The following is a 21,834-nucleotide window of genomic DNA, read 5'->3' on the forward strand; positions in this document are numbered from 1 at the left end:
CTCTCAGCTGTCAACATACCTGGCCTGCAGACCTCCCTGGCAGACAGTCTGAACAGACATATCTCATTGAATCACAAAAGGGAGATCAAGGACCATATTCTTCATCACTTTCAATGAATGGGGCCACCCCCTTATAGAATTGTTTGCGACTTATTTTGCCTCAGGAGAAGTTTGAGCTCAGATGCCCTATCTGATGCTTTTCTTGTCCCATGGATGAGGGACCTTTTATATACTTTCCCTCACATTCTTCTAATTTCCAAAGTACTTTGCAAGGTCAGACAAGACTGCACCAAACATATTGATAGCCCCAGCCTAGTCAAGGGAGGTTTTGTTTCCAGTTGTCCTAAGGCTGTCCGAGGCCCAACCCTGATACTGGACTTGCTGTCATAGTTTAAAGGGAAGGTGCTGGACCCAGACCTCAAGTCTCTCCACCTCACAGCCTGACTGCTGGATGGATTTCTAGCCTAGAAGTTTCTCCAGTCAGGGATATTTTGATCAAAGTAGGAAGGACTCCACCAGACACCCATCATGAAATGAATGAGATTCTCCCACAGATCTTGGTTGAGGTCACTCCTCCCTCATGAAGCACCTATACCAGTAACGTAGGAGAGCCTGCTAGACCTGAAATGATCTAATCTCTCTGAGTTCTCTGAGAGTTCACCTGGTGGCAATTTCATCACGTCATCTGCCTGTTGATGGCCACTCTGTCTTCTCTTACAGACCCGAGATTCATAAAGGTTTCACAAGAGACTTTCCACCTGTTAAGGGGCCCCATTTCACTTTAGGGCTTTAATCTAGTATGTCCCATGCTTATGGGGCTTCTATTCAAACCTAGGGCATTATGACCCCTTTTACATCACTCCACAAAAATCTTCATAGCAGACCCTCCCAACACACATAATTGTCTTCCCTGTCTTCCTCAGGACTCATCCAAAGTACTTACCTAATGTGGTCATGGAATTCCATCTAAATCAGCAAATCCACCCATCTGTGTTCTTTCCTCATGTGTGTAAGTCAGAAGTGGCCCTCCACCCTTTGAATGTCAGAAAGGCTCCAGTGTTTTATCTACAAAGAAGAAAAAAACATTCTGATCTTCTCCAAGGCTCTTTGTAGCTGTAGCTGATGGACTGAAAGGCAAGATCATGTCTTCAGAAATTCAAGGATCTTCTCAAAATGGATTTCAGAATGTGTGAAATCTTGTTATGACATAGGAAAAAGACACCCACCTGCAGGGTTGAAAGCTCATTTCACTAGAGCCCAGAGAGCCTCATTAGCTTCCCTGAACAATGTCCATCCTAGACGTATGTAAAGGCAGCGACCTTGTGCTCTGTTCATACATTTACCAAGCATTGTGCTCTTACAGAAGCCTCCAGCTTAGATGCTGGTTTTATTAATGCTGTTCTCCAGTCCCTTCTTTCATAGACATCCAGTAGTGGAATGTGCATATAGACAGCCACTTGAAGGAGAATGAAAAGTTACTTACCTTGGAGGTATGTTGTCCCTGTGTACATTTCACAACCCCCTCCTCTATCCTCTTGACCTTGGTGTCCTCTCATTTATATTTTGAGGTTGAGAGGAAACTAATGGCAATAGGCACACCCTGCTCTTAGATGCTCTTGCCAGACAGCACAAAGAGTATCAGGGTGCAAGCTAGCTGTATGGATAAAGCTGGCCAAACAGTCTACAGACATGAGTGCTAGGAATGTGTATATGGACAACACATCTCAGACTCCAGTTTCTGAATGCTTTGGAGTGCTCGACTTTGCAACCTGCACATTCTTTTCACATGGCTTTTTGTTTGTAATAATACAGAGGTTGGATGAGGGCGAGCATTTGTAATGTGTGTGTATATGTCTGTTTATTTTGTTCGTGCATGTGGTTAGAGCTGACTTTTCTATTGGAGACGGAAATAATCCTATCTCTTAAGCTCTACTAATACCAGTGCCATTTCAGGAAGATAGTGATAACTGTGCCATCCTGCAAGTCAAGTGTTTAAATTACTGTTTCCAATTTCATGCAAGCATCATTCTCTTAACTTTTTATCTATTTAATTAAATATTTTATCCTCATTTTTGGCAGTGATCCAGGCTGGTTATCTTTCAAAAACAGACCAAAAAAAAGTGTGACTTAATTTTATTCAACTAAAAAATTTACTTTTAGAATTTTTCTTTAAATCCTTTCTTGATTTTGTTTAAGATGAATTTAGAATTAGATGCACATAAATCTACTCAGTCTCATGCTGTCAGAAGCCACAAAGAAAGTAATAAGGTGTCAGAGGTCAATCAGAGCCAATTTCACATAGGAAAAGAGGTAGTTTCATGGCTGAACAAGGTTCTCTAGGTCATATACATCAGTTTTTCATTTTACTGAGACTCATACCAAAACAGAAATAAAAGTCTAATTATTTATTGGAAGTCAATATTCAATCTAACACCCACACAGCTTGTTGTATCTATATGAACTTTAAATAGCAAGTGCAATAGCTGCAAAAAGGTGTTTGTGTACTGAATGAGAAAGAGAAAAAAAACCTGAAACCATATAGCATAAAATAATTAATCCGAAGTGCTAGTACTAAAGGATGCAGTGAAAACAGGGAATTACTTCAGTAATAATGACAAATAAGTGTGTTTTAATCCAAATGGTATAAACATCATACCAAAGTAATTCATTATATTCAAACTGAACAACAATTAATCCGTAATTGTCTCAGTATGCAAAAACAATTCATCCAGAATTCATAACAGAGCTTCCTCAAGCACAGAGGTTTATAAATCCAGGGATTTTAAAATATAGCAAAAACGAATGCAAAAAGCATGATGACTTAAGAATTCATAAGAGATCATGCAACACTTGTGCTTGGTGTTGATTTTATATATTAATAATTATTTCATTGAACTAAAAATCTCATAATAATAAGTCTTTAAGGACAAGTGCTATATAACCAAAGCTTAACAGGGAACAAAACTAAAATTCTAGAAGATTTATTATCCATTTGTTATATTATCACTGCGGAATCTACCTGGAAGTCAGGGGGCATGCTGCTAAACTTAAAAAGTGACCTTGTATTTAAAAATAAATAAAAACTTAGAAATCAAAAATATTTTAGAAATCAAGTCATATTCATTGCCCTCCCCCCCCGATGGAACAAAAGTAACCTTTGTAATATCCTTTTTTTGCAACCACTGTGTGTCTTTAAACAAACACTAGACGTGAATGTTGCGCTGTCATTGACTCAAACTACAGTATGTGGGAACTACAAATAAGCAGCCTTGATACTGTGAGTGATTTGAGCCACTTAATACTAGATTATCCTGAAAACATTAGGGCAAAAGTGAGGCTGCCTGGTGCTGATCAAGAGACAGTAAAGATAAAATGCAAACACAGGGTATATCTTTCTCAGCGAAAATTATGCCCCCTTGTCTAGGATTTATAATTTAATATTTTCTATCTTAACTTTCATTTAATAAGGAATGCATATATGCAGTAGACTTTTATGTTCTTTCTGCCAGGGTGCTTTTTCTTTAGTGAGTGTGAGTGTGTCTTCTGGCTGCAGTGAAAAGGGTTTTGTTGTTGCTTTATTGTTTGCCTGTTTTTTGTTTAAAAGAAAGCCCCGGTGCCTTTCTTTACTCTGGAAAGAGGAAACAGCAAAAAGTTTTTTAAAAAATTAATCATAATTCTGCTTGAAAAGAGACATATTTTCATGAGAACTGTTAATCTCTTAAAACAAGTGGAGCCAGAAAGAGGAGGTTGTGTTTATGCCTGTTTGTGTGTAATGTATCAGATAGTCAGTATTACCAAGAATAAGTTTCTGTGCTCACAGATGACAGGGAAGTGCAGGTTCTTTCCTGTTTATGCCCTTATTGTCCCTAGGTAAATAGCATCTGAGAACTTTATAGTCCTGAATCTGCAAAGCACATAAGCGAGCACTTAAACTTTTAATCACAGGACCATTCACTAAAATGTATTTGTGTCATATGGCACATTTTAAAACAATATTAATTTGATTTTTCTAGGTATTTTGTTTTTGTTTTCTTGTGAATTAAATTTCTGCTATGATATTAAATGTAGTATTTTGGAATGTTCATTTATAAGTCACTCAGGTAAGGTGTACATTATAAGTTAGCTGTGCATTTATCTGTTTAAAACACTTATAGTTTTAAAGAAACTTCCTGTAATGCATAGTCAGTAACCCATTGTCAGGCAATCAAAACCAAGAAAAAATAGTTGACCTTAATAAGAGGAGCTTGTCAAAAAAGAAACATTTTGAAAAGATTTTTTTAAATCTTTTATTATAATGTGCCTTTTAATCAACTTTTAATCAATATTTTGTAAAAAACAAACTTAGATCCAGTTATAAAGCACAATGGAAAAACACCAATAATACAAAATAAATATCCAGTATTTTTATTGTTAAAATCCAAATTCAAAATTTCATCATAAATCTAATAGTAGAAAATTTTGAATAGCAATGTTAATGAGGATTATGTCCATGATGTCATGCCAAGTTTCAAATTACAGACTTCAGCTACTTTTGCTGCAAGCCTCTATTCAATTATAGTGATACCTTGAAAATAAAATAAATAAAAAAATAGGAAAAAGGTATTTCCCCCCTTATCTGCTGGCTTAACTCAAAAGAGTCTGAATGAATTTTGCTCAGACTGTCGGAGAAAAATCCTCTTTGTATAGAGATCAAACATGACTCATCCTAATGTGTTCATTTGAAAAGTTATGAGAATGTGAAAATGAAGGGAAACAGGAGAAGTGTTCTAAAATGGACAGACTGTTTTGCAGTCTTAACTGTAACAACCACTTCATTAGTGGTTGAATAATGGTTAAATAAGTGGTTGAGTTGTACGAGCAGGGAACATGTCTTAGCAGAACAAGGTCACAATCTTTTTTGTGCTACGCTAATATCAGTAATTAATCATAAGATTATTTTTAAAAAAAGAATCTTAGTTTTAAACATATGCATCCATTCATTTTAAACATCCTTTTAGATCTGCAGGAATACTGAAAATCTTTGGGGGACCATCCATTTGAATATAAAGCTATGAATTCATGTCAACAATATACATGGCACTTTTTCTTAATTTTCCACAAACAGTGTGTGTGTGTGTGTGTGTGTGTGTGTGTGTGTATTTCATTCAAAAGAATGTTTTCTGAAAGCAAAACTTCAGTTAATATGCATGTGTGTGTTCCCTTGGAAGTTAGTCCTGAAGGATTCACACATCAGTCTCTTTAATATACTTTCTACTGTTACTAAAGGTTGCCATCCAATCACAGAGTAGAAACAGCATCATGTGAGCTAGGTGACCAGTCACACACAATCATGAATATTCTAACCAAATAGCTCAGACAATCTCATAGGCCGAAATATATATTTTTATAAAGTGGTTGATGATAAATTTTGAATAACAAACACATTTGTAACATTTAACTGCTTTCCAGTCATGAAAAGAAAAAATGAAAGATTTAGTGCAAATAGCTCACCAAGCTCTATCTGCATTAAAAAAAATTTAGCCCTAAAAAATCTTCATGCTCTTGAATGTATAAATGAATCACCATTTTCCTAGGAAGCTGCTGCTGCTGCATTTTAGTAACCATGTAGCCAAAGGTATATGAATGCACCTGACACCTATGAATTAATCCTATTTTTTTCAACCATAATAATTTTCTCTCTGAAATGTTAGTAGTTGCGAGTAAGCATTTTCTTTATTTATTGCTTCTCTGAAATACAAATCAGTATATTTTCCTTTTGTTACCTTTGTTTTGATTTTAATATTTTTGTTTCTTCTGGGGTGATAGAACACTGCTCTGCTTTTAAGGTAGTCCTTTACAGTACATTTCTATATCTATCAGTAAATTTCTTTTTTTTCCCCCTGATACAGAGGATTACTGCTGCAGGAAAACAGCAGGTTTTCAGAAGCACTACATTACTATAAACTGGCAATTGGTAGCAGACCCACATTAGCTTGTAAGTAATTCAGTAGGTTTTTTATTTACATTTCTTTTCTTCCCTCATCTCTGAACTATTATAAAGCTAGAATGAGAAGGATAACATGCACTATATTTAGGCGTGGCAGATTTTTTTTATATATATATATAATTTCAATGGATAATATCAGTGTTTTATTTTTCAGTGTTTCTTCAATTTTTTATCTGTTTTAAATGTTCACAGTTGTTGGAAATAATGGGGGGCTAAGACAGCAATTATTTAATGACAGTAGATGTTGACATTCAAAATGTTAAAACTTTATAACCATTACAACAAATTTTCAACATCACACGTATCACCATGTAGAAAGTAAATAGCCTTTTTTATCAACAAAAATCTAATTATTCCAAGCCTAGATATATTATAAAGTAATATTCCGCCAACTACATTTAGTGTGAGAACTCATGCATATATGGACAGTTGTATTTAAGGAAATTTGTTCTCAATATTAAAATGAGAAGGAGAAATTATTTTACTCTTCAGTGAGCTGCAAAACAATCACCTCGTTGTTCAACATCTGCTCCCTGATAGACAATGGGCTACAGAACTGAAAACAATGGCACAATCCTGTACCATTCACAAGAATGGGCTAGTGAGCCATGGACACTGGCTCATATTTATGACCTTGATGATTGTTTTCTGACAGCCAGTCTCTGACTTTTAGAATGTGATGAGTCAATAATACAAGGTTTTTGGAATTCCTTTTTTTGCCTTTTCCTTAATTGGGACAATCTTCCACTAGTAAGATTTGTTGTTATTGCCAGTGACTGATTCCGGTACCATACCAGTAGACTCTAATTGCAGGTTGTTGAGTCATTTTGGTATCCCAGTGATTTAATGTATTAATTTATTTATGTTTTGGAGGCAAGGTGGCTCATATTTTCTTTTACTTAAAAAAAAAAGTCTGCCCAATATTATGTTTCTAAGAAAGCAAAAGCCAACTTTCAGGGGAAGTTCTATGGCCTGTGTTGTGCAGGAAGTCAGACTAAATGATCACAGTGGTCCCTTCTGATTTTATAATCTCTGAACATGAATATATTGTTGGTTTAAAACGATAACAAGTATGATAACATAGTGGAACCCCACTAAAACATGTAATATTTGTTTATTCCCTAAACAGCTGCCTATTTAAATACTGGTATTATCCTGATGAATCAAGGAAAGACTGAGGAAGCCAGGAGGACGTTTCTGAAGTGTTCAGAGATTCCTGATGAAAATTTGAAAGATCCTCATGCTCACAAGAGCTCTGTTACCAGTTGCCTTTATAACTTAGGAAAACTCTTTCATGAACAAGGACATTATGAGGTGAGAATGAAATTTTCCCTTCCCATGCAAACATCAACACTACCCCTCCCAACCCTACAAAAAAGTCCTTATAATAAATAACACCCATCACTTATATATAGTAGCACCTTTCATCAACCATGTCAAAGTGCTTCAAAAATATTAATTGATTAAGCTGTACAAATCCCTGTCGGTGTGGGAAAGTATTATTCTCCACAATTTACAAAGAAAGAGGCAGAGCTGCAGAAATGTTAAATGGCTTATGCAGTGATGCATAGCAAGATAGTGTTAGAATCAGAATGAGAACTTGTCAAATCTTGGACTTTTTGCTTTCTGAAGTTTGGTCTCTTTCATGAGATTGTTGTCATAAATGGCTGAAGTATATCTGTAAGCCACTGGGGAGTGTTTATTACAGGCAGGCCTCTGTGCCTGAATAGCAGAAGAATCTGTTACAGCCCCAAATAGGGAGTCCATGGCTCTTTAGCTCAATCTGGGTGCCTCGTGCTTTTAGCTCTGGAGGTCCCAAGTAGTTCAGCCACTGGTGAGTCAGCAAAGATAGCAGCCATCAAATATACAGATGAGAAGACCTCTGTTAAGTATTTTGTCTATTGGAGTTATACTGAGGGCCAGGTTGGGTGGGGTTTTTTTGTTTGTTTTTGTTATGCTGTTCCTGTCCAGCCAAACATACTTCAGAATGGTAGTTGCATGAACTCTGATCCATGTAACTTTTTCTGAATGCAACATATGAACTCTGACTGCTTACGATTAAGTACACACATCCTGTTCAGAGTCCCCTACATTTATCTTCCTTTTTCAACTCTCTCAAATGCCAGTGATTAATGTGTTAGATTTTTTTATCTGCATTTTAACCAATCTGTAAAGATAAGAGAGCAGCAACATACTATATGGCTCTGCTGTGACTGCACTTAGAGTACTATGTTGTTTATATAAAGCCATGGATGGGCAAGGTTTTCAAAGGATAAATAAATGACTGGTCTCTTCCTGGGGTACTTACCTTCTAAAATGGACTTCACATGGTCATGCAGTTATGTTTTGCAAAAGCAGCCAAGAATCCTGTGGCACCTTATAGACTAACAGACGTTTTGCAGCATGAGCTTTCGTGGGTGAATACCCACTTCTTCGGATGCAAGTAGTGGAAATTTCCAGGGGCAGGTATATATAAGCAAGCAAGAAGCAAGCTAGAGATAACGAGGTTAGATCAATCAGGGAGGATGAGGCCCTGTTCTAGCAGTTGAGGTGTGAAAACAAAGGGAGGAGAAACTGGTTCTGTAATTGGCAAGCCATTCACAGTCTTTGTTTAATCCTGAGCTGATGGTGTCAAATTTGCAGATGAACTGGAGCTCAGCAGTTTCTCTTTGAAGTCTGGTCCTACAGTTTTTTTGCTGCAGGATGGCCACCTTAAGATCTGCTATTGTGTGGCCAGGGAGGTTGAAGTGTTCTCCTACAGGTTTTTGTATATTGCCATTCCTAATGTCTGATTTGTGAACATTTATCCTTTTCCTTAGAGACTGTCCAGTTTGGCCGATGTACATAGCAGAGGGGCATTGCTGGCATATGATGGCATATATTACATTGGTGGACGTGCAGGTGAATGAACCGGTGATGGTGTGGCTGATCTGGTTAGGTCCTGTGATGGTATCGCTGGTGTAGATATGTGGGCAGAGTTGGCATCGAGGTTTGTTGCATGGATTGGTTCCTGAGCTAGAGTTACTTATTTCCTCATGTGGGTATAAGGAAACAGATCAGCAGAGCCAGACGTGTACCCAGAAACCTCCTACTGCAAGACAAACCCAAGAAAGAAATCAACAGGACTCCACTGGCCATCACATACAGTCCCCAGCTAAAACCCCTCCAACGCATCATCAGGGATCTACAACCCATCCTGGACAATGATCCCACACTTTCACAGGCCTTGGGTGGCAGGCCAGTCCTCGCCCACAGACAACCTGCCAACCTGAAGCATATTCTCACCAGCAACTACACACCGCACCATAGTAACTCTAGCTCAGGAACCAATCCATGCAACAAACCTCGATGCCAACTCTGCCCACATATCTACACCAGCGACACCATCACAGGACCTAACCAGATCAGCCACACCATCACCGGTTCATTCACCTGCACGTCCACCAATGTAATATATGCCATCATATGCCAGCAATGCCCCTCTGCTATGTACATCAGCCAAACTGGACAGTCTCTAAGGAAAAGGATAAATGGACACAAATCAGACATTAGGAATGGCAATATACAAAAACCTGTAGGAGAACACTTCAACCTCCCTGGCCACACAATAGCAGATCTTAAGGTGGCCATCCTGCAGCAAAAAAACTGTAGGACCAGACTTCAAAGAGAAACTGCTGAGCTCCAGTTCATCTGCAAATTTGACACCATCAGCTCAGGATTAAACAAAGATTGTGAATGGCTTGCCAATTACAGAACCAGTTTCTCCTCCCTTTGTTTTCACACCTCAACTGCTAGAACAGGGCCTCATCCTCCCTGATTGATCAAACCTCGTTATCTCTAGCTTGCTTCTTGCTTGCTTATATATACCTGCCCCTGGAAATTTCCACTACTTGCATCCGAAGAAGTGGGTATTCACCCACGAAAGCTCATGCTGCAAAACGTCTGTTAGTCTATAAGGTGCCACAGGATTCTTTGCTGCTTCTACAGAACCAGACTAACACGGCTACCCCTCTGATGTTTTGCAAAGTACTCTTACTACTCAATAAGTGTAAAGTTTTGATTGTGAGCAGTGAATGAGGCAGAGGTCACACTGAACAGTGAGAATGAAAATAACTATTCGGCTTCGTTCACTTTACATCTCCAGCCTGCCTGCTGAATGAAACATTAATATGCAATCATGAAATTCAAGTATATAACATCATGCATATGCACAAGAGCACACTGGAACCTTAATTTGGGCATTTCCCGACTCCTGAGTGCTCCTCCTTTCGTTCTTCATCCACGTTCTTTCCCATGGAGCAAAGATTCGATAATAGGATCTGGATTCTTTTGTTAGGTGATACTAGGCAATGATACTTTATTATTAGGGTGCTTATTGTAACAATCTGATATCAATCTGGGCACTCTGTCAGTCCACGGAATTTTGAATCTGTATCTAGACACACACACACTAATGGAAATCATTCAGTCTAGTGTTAAGGAACTTCACATCACTTGTTGATCCTTTTATAAATGAGGAATCTGATCTTCCTAGTGTATTAGTAATGAAGATATTTATTTCTTTTCTTCATTCTGGGAGGGTAGCTAGTACCTAATTCACATGTGAAAAAGTGCTATTGAAAATGGTGCTTTAGTAATGTTTTCCTTTCCTGTTTCAGGATGCCCTTATGGTTTACAAGGAGGCAATACAGAAAATGCCAAGGCAGTTTGCACCACAAAGCTTATACAACATGATGGGTAAGAGCAATTTTAATATTACAGAGTGACACTCAAGGAGGCAGGGTGAAACTAGAGTACTTAGTCATGCACCTGGAGCTCAAGTGATTCAGTTAATTAATAAAACCAAATTAATTTCCTCCAATAGATCTTAACCATAAGTAGGTTCCAACTTCAGAGTTCAAGTAACAGCAGTAGATTTTCTTGACAAACCTCAGTAGATGGTTATACAAGTATATTCTAGGTCTCTTTCTTAGTGTTCCCACAGCTCTTAAATACACATCATACTGATTGCAGTGGTGCCCACCTATAGAATCTCCTACCTAATAGCTAAGAAGCTTTATGTGTACTATTTAGTGTGACTCGTGGAATTTTTCATTCACTAAGTCACCTCCCTTCCCCCATTCAATTACCATTGCAGCCAATGGGAGTGTTTTCATTTACCTCAACACAAAATGGATTAAGTAGTGAATCACTAAGATTATTACATGAGGAATATTTAGATTTTATTATTAAATAACATGTCTCAGTGGGCTCACAATCCAATTTGGATGCTTTATATCAAGGGTGAACATAAGAACGGCCGTACTGGGTCAGACCAAAGGTCCATCTAGCCCCGTATCCTGTCTACCGACAGTGGCCAATGCCAGGTGCCCCAGAGGGAGTGAACCTAACAGGCAATGATCAAGTGATCTCTCTCCTGCCATCCATCTCCACCCTCTGACAAACAGAGTCTAGGGACACCATTCCTTACCCATCCTGGCTAATAGCCATTAATGGACTTAACCTCCATGAATTTATCCAGTTCTCTTTTAAACGCTATTATAGTCCTAGCCTTCACAACCTCCTCAGGTAAGGAGTTCCACAAGTTGACTGTGCACTGTGTGAAGAAGAACTTCCTTTTATTTGTTTTAAACGTGCTGGCAAACAAAGGGTGGAGAAAAGATTGAGTAAGAGAATCCAATAGTCCCTCTGGGTCCAGCTGACCTGCCCTTTCAAAATGTTGAAGGCAGCCTCAGTGCATTAAATTGTGAGTTTTGGTTTCTTTTCTTAAAATGCTAAATTATTTTTTCTCTTGTTTTTCAAAATATAAATATAAAGGGATAGAAATTTGAGTTAGATTAATCTCTTGACTTAAAACCTGATATAACCAGGTGGCAGGTCGTAAGATCCTGCATAGAGATACAAAAGTCTTTAGTAGGACCCTGCACAGAAATGCACCTGTTTCTGCTGACTCACCTTAATGTCTGAATTATGGTGGGGTTCAGGGTCCTGTGAGATCCAATTTAAGATAAGAAAGGGTTTGAGTGTGTTTCTGAAGTAAAGAGAACTAGGGTAATTGTCAGAGAAAAAGCTCTAGGAACAACGAAGATCAAGAGAAAGGTCAGCAGGGGTTGGGATTATTTTTCTTTAAAATAACAATAAAGGAAAGCCCCAGGAAAGAGAATAAGTTTGAACTATATCCCCTGTGAATGTGTGTGGGTGTGCTGAATCCAGTGGGGCTTAGTTTTCACCGATACTTATTTTACCAGAAAATGTAGATTCAGGCTGAACAAAACATTTAGCAAATTCATCAAATTGTTTTGGTAAAAGAAAAACTAACTAACTAAATCCAAAATAATATAAACATTTGTTTTGACCTTTTCAAAATGTTTATTTTTTCTATTTGAAGCAACTTTGTTTTGAATTTACTTCAGTTTTATTTAAAAAATGATAAAAGCTTGAAAATGAAACATTTTGACCTGAAACGACCATTGAATATTATTTTTTTATTTTTTTTTATTTTTGTTTTTTACTTTTGATTTCCAAAAAATGTTTAAAATTTTCATTTTGGGTCAACTCTGTGTTTGTTTTCTGTATGACCAGTGAACCAAAAAAATCAGCTATTTGCACAGCTCTACTGGAGAATCATTGGAGGTACCTTAGAGATGAATATGGTCCAGTAGAATCAGATAAGTTTTCATTTGGACAGGATATGAAGAGTAATACCTTTCGATGTATACTGTGCAGTGTATGTTCCTGTCAATGAACATGACTCCCACTTACACTAAAGGGGGTTTAACACATTAATTGAATCAAGATTCTGATCCTCACTCCCCAAGTTACTTGTTTTGTGTGTGTAGTTTCTCTCCCTTTAACAAGATATGTTAAGTATTTGATGATGAAACAATTATTCTAAAACTGCAGTTTGATCTGGTGCTTTTTTAAAGTCTATGTCTTAAAACAGTTAAGGATGTAAATTCAGAATTAAATATTTGTATTGCCATGGTGATAGCATTTCTTGTTTTTGATTCTTTGTAAACCACACTCACTTTGGCAATGCATATTTATTCACTGTTGTCACTTTTCTGGAATACTGAATCTCATCAGATCAAATCAATGGCTAAAAGTCTTGCTTTTGTACTCATTTTTTGTTGATAAATGGTCTAGGTTGTATTACCAATTCATCAGTTTCATTTGTCAGCCTGCACTGATTATCCTATGAAGCTGATCAACAGCCATAGTTTTGTTTTGTGAATTAGACATCTGCTTATTATTATTGCCCTATAGAGACCTTTGGCAGATTGTAGTATTTAGATAGAGCCTAGCAAGTTTGACTCCCCTTTTGTGTGCAAAAGTATAATTTCAAAATCTTGAAAAAAATATGATTTCCAGTAGCAAAAGTTGCAAAATTATAGTCAAAATTATTTCTGGTAAAACAGATTATGTAATATAAAATGGGTGAGTTGCCCTTTCCTCCTTTTTCTTTGAATGGAGTGATCCTATGAAATCATTGCTCCTCATAAGGATCTAATCTGCTGTTTTTAAATAGAAATTAATCCCAAGATTTGGGTAAAATAGATTCTTGACTGAGTACTTTACCTACCCCCTTTCTATATGTAAGGGTTGTGATGCCTTTCCCAACTTGTTTTATATGCACAGTCCTCTGCCACATGTACAAACTCACACTCTTCCTGGGATTTGGATTAATTAGCAAACAAAACAAAAAAATGACACAAAGACCAGCTCAGTCCTGTTTCTAAGATTATTTCATTCATTGCTTTGTCCATGCTCTAGATCCTCTCGCCTTTAAATCATAGAATATCAGGGTTGGAAGGGACCTCAGGAGGTCATCTAGTCCAACCCCCTGCTCACAGGAGGATTAATCCCCAGACAACTTTTTGCCCCAGATCCCTAAATGGCCCTCTTCAGAATTGAATTTATAACCCTGAGTTTAGCACGCCAATGCTCAAACCACTGAGCTACCCCCAAGTCAGACCAGCTCCCTTAATAAAAAGTCACCGGCTTCAGAGTCAACAGAGCTTACTTAACACTTTTTCAGAAGGATCAATGCCTGCTAACAAGATTGCAAACAGTACCAGGCTGTTACAGGGCTAAATAGCAAATATAACTTTCCCTACATTTAGCATTTCTGGTTAGATTGCAATGCTAGAGCCAACAGACTAAATACATCCAGCCTACCATTGAATGTACCTTGCAGATCCTATTTATGAATTGGGCACTGAGATGTTTGTCTGTTTTTGTATGTAAAGTTAAATGAACCAACATGTTAGCTATATAGCTATTGTTTGGATGTATTATTTTAGGTACATTTGCCTGCCTACTTCTTGCAAGGCTTTGTCTGTTAATAAACTTTTTCATTAGGTACACAGTGGGCGACTGTTGGGAGTGAGGTCTGCTAGAACTCACCTGCTTGTAACTGCAGGAATTTGACAATCTGAGCTATGCTCACCCAGTTTATGGTGGATATCTGCTCAGTGCTACAGAGGAAGAGGGGAGATCCCCGGAATGCCCTCAGTATGTGCAGGAGGAGTCCGTACCTATCTGTGTGTGACCAAGAATCTCCATAGCTGAATGTATAATCCAAGAATACAGAGGATGTGAGGCCAATCCCTCCAATTGACTTTGTGATTAAATTTAAGCCTCAACCACTTGCTGTCTTTGGTACACAGCATTAAATGCAAGTGTCTGACTTGAGAAAATGTTTCATCTGATTTAATAGCCATTTCCATCTATCATTCCAGGGATTTAATGGGGCTTTCCAAGAGATTCCCCCCATACAATATATACTCAAAGGAGTATAAACAGGAGGTAGGATTTGAACTCCAGATCACCAAGTGAATTAGCTCACCAGTAGCGTTAAACCTTTGCACCACGTGTTTTCCATGTTTTGTGTTTCAGTACTTTTCCTGTGCTTGCTCCCATTGGCTTTTTTACTCCGGCAAGCCAGTAACTCATTCCTTCAATGGGCCACTTTGACTTCTTGCTTTTTAAAAATTAGGAACTAGTTTGCCTCATAAATTAAAAGGGAATCTTTGACCCAGAGGATCAAGTTATCCATTTGGCTTTGTGTTTTGCTCATGGTAATGAAAGGCAGGGCCTGGAGACCCACGTCAGATGTTCAAAGTTCATGTGTATGAAAAGCCGCAGTGTAGATTTTGGTACTCTATCACTGTGATTTATTTTGCCAGGTGTGCAGCAACCAAGCTAAGGAAACCATATGTTTTGTTGGCTGTGTACCAAGAAAAAAATTATTAATTTTTCTTTTCTTAAAAAGAAAAACACAAAACAAACATAAAATTAAAGCCTTTAAACTGGAATTAAAATAATTATTCAATATTCTGTGTGGGGTTGGCTTGGTATAAATTTACTCTATGGCATTCATCTTTGATATAAATTTAAAAGAATGTACTAAGGTTACAGAGATTAATTTGCTTGGCATTACAACACGCACTACAAAGGCCAGAGTCCAGCTTAGCTGCATTAAATAGGTAATATATTTTGTTTAAAGTTTCAATTAAGACCTGGGGTCAAAAGATATAATGGTTCCCCTGGGATCTTGAACACTTTAATGCCAATATTGGGATTGCTTAAGGATCAGGCTTGGGTCTAGATGTCTTTTGCTTTCCTGGAAATATGATAGTATACAGTTGATTGTATTACACTGCTTTTAAAACCACACAGGCCACCTGCTACGGTAATTCATACTTCTGCCAGTTTAGTGGTGTGAAAGAGAGCGAAATGAAGTGTTGGAGCTTTATGTTAATATTGAGAGATAAAGAGAAATATATAGATAATGTTGTTCAACTTATTGAATGGCAATTGCATTTCATCCATCTCTGCCTATTTTTCAAGTGCATTTCTGTTAAGCTTGATAACCATTTTTGATAGAGAGCTTCCTTTGTAACTTGCATCCAATACTATGTGCACTGAATAGTATGTGTACACAGTGCAGGTTATGAGGGAAAGTGGGGAGCAGAAAAAGAGGGACATTGATGGAACTTGGGACTTTTTCGTTGACTTATAAACTGGCTGGAAAGGACTATCATGATCATCTAGTCCAGGGATAGGCAACCTATGGCACGGGTGCCGAAGGCGGCATGCAAGCTGATTTTTAGTGGCACTCACACTGCCCAGGTCCTGGCCATCGGTCCTGGGGGCTCTGCATTTTAATTTAATTTTAAATGAAGCTTCTTAAACATTTTAAAAGCCTTATTTACTTTACATACAGCAATAATTTAGTTATATATTATAGACTTACGGAAAGAGACCTCCTAAAAACGTTAAAATGTATTACTGGCACGCGAAACCTTAAATTAGAGTGAATAAATGAAGACTCGGCACACCACTTCTGAAAGATTGCTGACCCCTGATCTAGTCTGACCTCCTGCTCATCACAGGCCACAGAACCTCACCCACCCACTCCTGTAATAGATCCATAACCTTTGGCTGAGTTACTGATGTCCTCAAATCATTATTTAAAGACTTCAAGTTACAGAGAATCCACCATTTAACACTAGTTTAAACCTGCAAGTGACTCAGCCCATGCTGCAGAGTAAGGCAAAACCCCGCAGGATCTCTGCCAGTCTGATCCAGGGGAAACTTCCTTCCTGACCCCAGCTATGGCAATCAGTTGGACCTTGAGCATTTTGGCAAGAACCACCAGCCAGACACCCGGGAAAGAATTCTCTGTCGTAACTCAAAGCCCTCCCCATCTAGTATCCCATCATCGGCAGTTGGGGGATATTTGTTACTAGCAGTTGCAGATCAGCTACATGCCATTGTAGGCAGTCTCATCATACCATCCCCTTCATAAACTTATCAAGCTCAGTCTTGAAGTGAGTTAGGTTTTTCACCCCACTGCTCCCCTTGGAAGGCTGTTCATAAATGAAGTTACCACTCAGTCTCTTTCCCAGCCTTCCCAATTTGCCTCCACACATGTTGCTCATGTGCAGATGCTGAGCACATGTGCATGGTGAAAGGTTACTATCCATGGCAAGTTTTCTTCTTTCAGTCTCTAGGAAGTTAAATGATTTCTCCTTGTTGCTCTGCTGCATTACACATGGACAGAAACCAAGCTGTCTTACACCAGTGGAAGCCATGTATAGTACTGGTGGGGGAGCCAGATTTTACATCTGTAATAGAAATAGAGGTTCACATCACGAATATGAAGATTTAGCACAGAGAGAGGAGTTTCTGTGTTGATGGTTATAACATAACTATCACTTTATTTGATTATTCTTTTGGGTGGATGTGGCCATTTGTACAAGCCTGTTAATATTGTTAAGACTCCTTCCCCTTTTGCCCCTTACTCCCAGTAAATGCTTTTCTTATTGAATTGCTTTTAAATATTGTTTAGGGCTCTTTTGTTGATATAGTCTTACAGTTCATGCTGTGCTAGACTTATTTTTCAAGAGCCAAACATGATTGAGCTGTGCAATGTGTGTCCCACACCATAACCTGTGAAAAACATGATGCCCTGCACTTATGTCAGATTCAATAGTCAAAACATTGGGCATGCTTCTAATGAAGTTTTACTGGGAATTGTTTAATAATGTCCATTACAAAACATTTATTTTCTTTAAATGTATATAAGCTGAACATGAGGCCTTTTTTCTCCTCATGCAAATACTTGATTGTACATTAGAGAGGTGCTAATAATGGAGTTCGCTACAGTGGGAAGAAAAGGTTGTGCTCCCCATCTCCCCTATTCTTCTACCTCACCCCCAAGTAGGTTACTGTCGTTTATATCGGCTCATGCTAAGCTGAATATGAATCTTTGGGCTGATTGAAACTTCTGGCTGTTTTGTTTTAGGATTCTAATTATTCAGACTGAGTACAAAGATTACAGAAGTGAATTGCTAAGGTGGTTGTGGGTACTACATTTGAGACCATTTTTTTCCAAGTTCCAAAGGCTTTTGTTCACATTTTTCTTCTCCTTTGGACAATCAATCTCTATTCTCCTGTAAAACACTTTAAATTTTTTTATACATACAGTATTCTGGAAAGGCCAAGAGCCTATGAGTTCAATATTTTAACATATTAGAAATCTGGATTAAAAATGAGTGTAACCATTACATTTTCAGACAGAAATATAATCTGATATCTAAACTGTGAAATCTGGATTAAAAATGAGTGTAACCATTACATTTTCAGACAGAAATATAATCTGATATCTAAACTGTGCTACTGGTATACTAATTATGCATGGTCCAAATGGTAAGTCCTTTTATCAACAGCACTTTGAAAAGAAATACACTGTTGACACAATGTCAATGTTTACCTCTTCAGCAATGGCTAATTTTTTTTACGTTACATCTACATAAAATGAAAGGTATAAGAGACAAATTATCTTTTCATTTACAAATGTTGAGTCATTGCATTTGTTCTCTCTTTAGTGACTGTGGGTGACACATCTGTCTGAAACTAAAAATCAAATAACTATCTCAGCTGAGTTGTTTCTCAATGATTTCTTTTTTCACTGGAGTTTTCAGACTATACTTCTTTAAGGACTGTCCTGTTCCTTGTTGAAATTCATTTGCTTTTTATTTTCATCCCTCTCCATCCAGTTGTAGGATTTTTTTAAAAGTTGATTTTCATTCTAATTAAACCAAAAATCTGAGTCTCCATTTTGATTGGCTGCAAGTGGCCTATAAGAACACAGTCAAATCCATATAAATGGGTAATTGACTCCACTCCAGCAAAAAAGCTTATAAAATGCTGTGTGCTCTGAGAAGTCTTCAAAGAGATTCTTCTATGAAAGAAAAAAAATATGCTTGTTCTGTGTACAGTATACTTCATATACATTAAGATCACATGCACCAATGGCTCTGGAGAAGCTCTGTGTGCAGAATATGCTTATTAACAATAGTGTGCATGCTGCATTATAGATTAAACATAACTATTAAGCATAGCTATAACAGTGCTTTTAGCTTTATTATTTGCACGCATACCCTAGTAGCTCAGAAAAAGCTACTAGGGTATGCGTGCAAATAATATGTTCTGTGATGATGTTCTGTGATGATGTAACAGTACAGTACAATTGATGCAATATAATTTTATAAAATATATCTCCTTTTATTCTATTTTGAATTCCATTTTTGTCAGTGCAAAGGCCAAGTTTATGTTTTGTAACTCTGTACTCTGAGATTTTGTACACCAAGGTTTTGCCATTTTTTATTGTTTTTTTTGTTTGTTTTTTGCATATTACAAACACTTTTAAAATACTACCTGATAATACTAAGAAGCAGGTTGCAATGCATCTATCCTGACTATAGGTAATATATATCTGTATTTGTCTTTTTGTATCTTCAGTGACACAGTACTCCAGAAATACGATGCTAATAATAATTTAAAAAAAAATCTAAGCACATGGTATCTATAGAGGCATAATGCTGGTACATTCGCAGCTCCATAGTAGTCTGCTCATCAATATATTTAACATGTTCCCCTCAGGAAAATGGCCTTTGCTTGGGGTCTTCAGATTTCAGGATTTCTTAGTGCTGAAAATATAACAACATTATTTGTGGTATGTTGGATTTTTTCTAATATCTGCCCGAAGTAGAAATAATCCAATATGTAAATCCCTCTTGTTTATGAACAAACTGGAAGTAAAGACAGGTAGTGATCCTAATCTAGAACTGCATAACACTGCTTGCCTTCCTGTTTGCCCTAAATAGTCCCCTGTTTTGTTCTTTTGCACTATATGAGACATGTTGGAAATTCATAACTCCTTTCTTCCCCTCTTTGGTGCTAAACCATATCACAATCCACTCCTTTGCAAGTGTAAAGTGGTAAATTTGACTCCTAGAGAAGATAACTCATTGTAGCCACCTAATCTTTTGTTTTTCTTTTCATCACTAATCACTCTTTTCTTATTATCTTTGTTTTTTTAACTGATCATTGTTTTTGTCTTGAATTGTTTCACATCTTTTCCACTGTGATGATTTAAGTGTTGTTTTCCTGTTTCTAAGAAGTTTTGAAATGGTTTTTTTTTTGTTTTATAAATGGAGATATACCAATCTCCTAGAACTGGAAGGGACCTTGAAAGGTCATCAAGTCCAGCCCCCTGCCTTCACTAGCAGGACCAATTTTTGCCCCAGATCCCTAAGTGGCCTCCTCAAGGATTGAACTCACAACCCTGGGTTTAGCAGGCCAATGCTCAAACCACTGAGCTATTCCTCCCCCCCCCATGTGTGCCTGTATTGTAAGATACCCGAGGGTTCTGATGTTTATAAAAAGAAAACACCTTAGACCGGTTTTTGCGATGGTAATAGAAGTGTTGCAATTGATTCTTCTCTGTTTTGTATAGTATACAGAATAAACTAATTTTGAGTTTCAAGGCTTTTGTTGGCATAGGTGTAGTTAAAGGATGCATTATATCCATTATGCTTTCCTTTGTACTAAAGTATTAAATAAAAAGGGTTCTTGGTGAAACAATGTACAAAACACTTTAAATATAGCATCATATATAAATATACTAAGTAAATTACAGCTGCAGTGTAATAATGAGATCATCTATCCCATCCCCTTCCCAGTGCGGGATTGCCTTTAAAGCTGGGTAATCTAAAGAGAATATTAGGTGAATAATTCCTCCCCGAATTTGAAATTTGTTGAATAATTCCAATATTGTAGGGTCCCCCTATATCCCGTCCCCCACACCAGTTGAACTTTACATTGGTGAGGCGTGTCTTGTTTTAGAAGTCCCATTGGATATGGCTTCCACCAGTTTCAGGTTTAAAGTTCACAGAATACTAAAGATAGGAATCTGTAGATTAATGTTACTGCTGAGAACTCATTTAACCCTGCAAAATATTGGATGATCATGTAGCTGTGGGGAGCCATCAAAAGCTTTCCTCTTGGTATCTCACTATGGCTTCTATTCAGCAGAAGCACTTAAGCACAGGGTTGAGTGCTTTTGCTGAATTGGGGCCTAGATTCCTGTACATTGACTTGTTCTCCTTATGGTTTCTGAGGTATCTTTGAAACATTGTGACATATAACAGATTTCCTTCTGTGCCTTTGTGATATAGTATGCCAAAGTGGGATATAAATTCATTAAACTGCATAGGTTTGACCGGATATATTGTCAAACTGAATTTGTTATATGGCACCATTTCTATTTTCGGTATGAGCACTTTACAAATGAATGTGTTAAATGCTGATAGTGTGAAGGTAAATGGAGCAGCCAGTTTGTATTCTGCAGGTACTTTCATATCTCATGTCACTGGGTGCTCTATTAAGGATTTACTGAAAATTAGATCATTCACATTACAAACCTTCGTGCATATATACAGTAGTAACTGTCAAGTATCACTAATCCTATTTTAAACTTTTTGTCCCTGTGCAGATATATACATAAAATCTCATCCTAAATGACAAAATCCAATCCCTATATGTCTAATCCAATGGAATGGTTGAAAAACATCTCAAACCATAGAAGCTTTTATTTGTTTTACTTCACTTTAACCAAGAATATGGCCAGATTGATTGAACTGAAATTTTGCAATATTTCCCGCCCCCCATCTGGGACAAACCCCCATCAAATCCTTAACCTGAAGTGATTTTTTAATAGCAGGGCTCTAAATCCTTCCCCCCAAAAAAAAACAGTTATAGAGGAAACCCTGATAGACCTTCAGCTGTAGTCACACAATCAAAAGCTGCTATATTACAGACAGTTAGAACCTGGGCTTTACAGGCAGAAAACAAGCTTTCAATAGAAATGCTTGAATATGGCCAGCAAAGGAGAGCAATTTTAAAGTCTTCAGGGGAGCTTTCTGTGTGGACAGTTTGACATTTAGGTCAGTAAATTCAGAGTTGAATTTTTGGATGCACAGTCAACAATACCCTCC

General features: G+C 37.5%; 1 protein-coding gene across 2 annotated transcripts in view; it reads left to right on the forward strand.

The window, feature by feature from the left end:
• TMTC2 (transmembrane O-mannosyltransferase targeting cadherins 2) overlaps nt 1-21,834 on the forward strand; it is a 371,717-nt gene that overhangs the window by 256,085 nt on the left and 93,798 nt on the right. For both annotated transcript variants that reach the window (XM_045002668.1, XM_045002669.1), the window contains 3 exons: nt 5,889-5,974; nt 7,116-7,300; nt 10,645-10,723. In XM_045002668.1, coding sequence (XP_044858603.1) covers nt 5,889-5,974; nt 7,116-7,300; nt 10,645-10,723 — 350 coding nt within the window. The remainder of the gene's footprint in view (nt 1-5,888; nt 5,975-7,115; nt 7,301-10,644; nt 10,724-21,834) is intronic.

Source organism: Mauremys mutica, chromosome 1, assembly GCF_020497125.1.
Source record: "Mauremys mutica isolate MM-2020 ecotype Southern chromosome 1, ASM2049712v1, whole genome shotgun sequence".
In the NCBI taxonomy this organism is placed as follows: Eukaryota; Metazoa; Chordata; order Testudines; family Geoemydidae; genus Mauremys; species Mauremys mutica.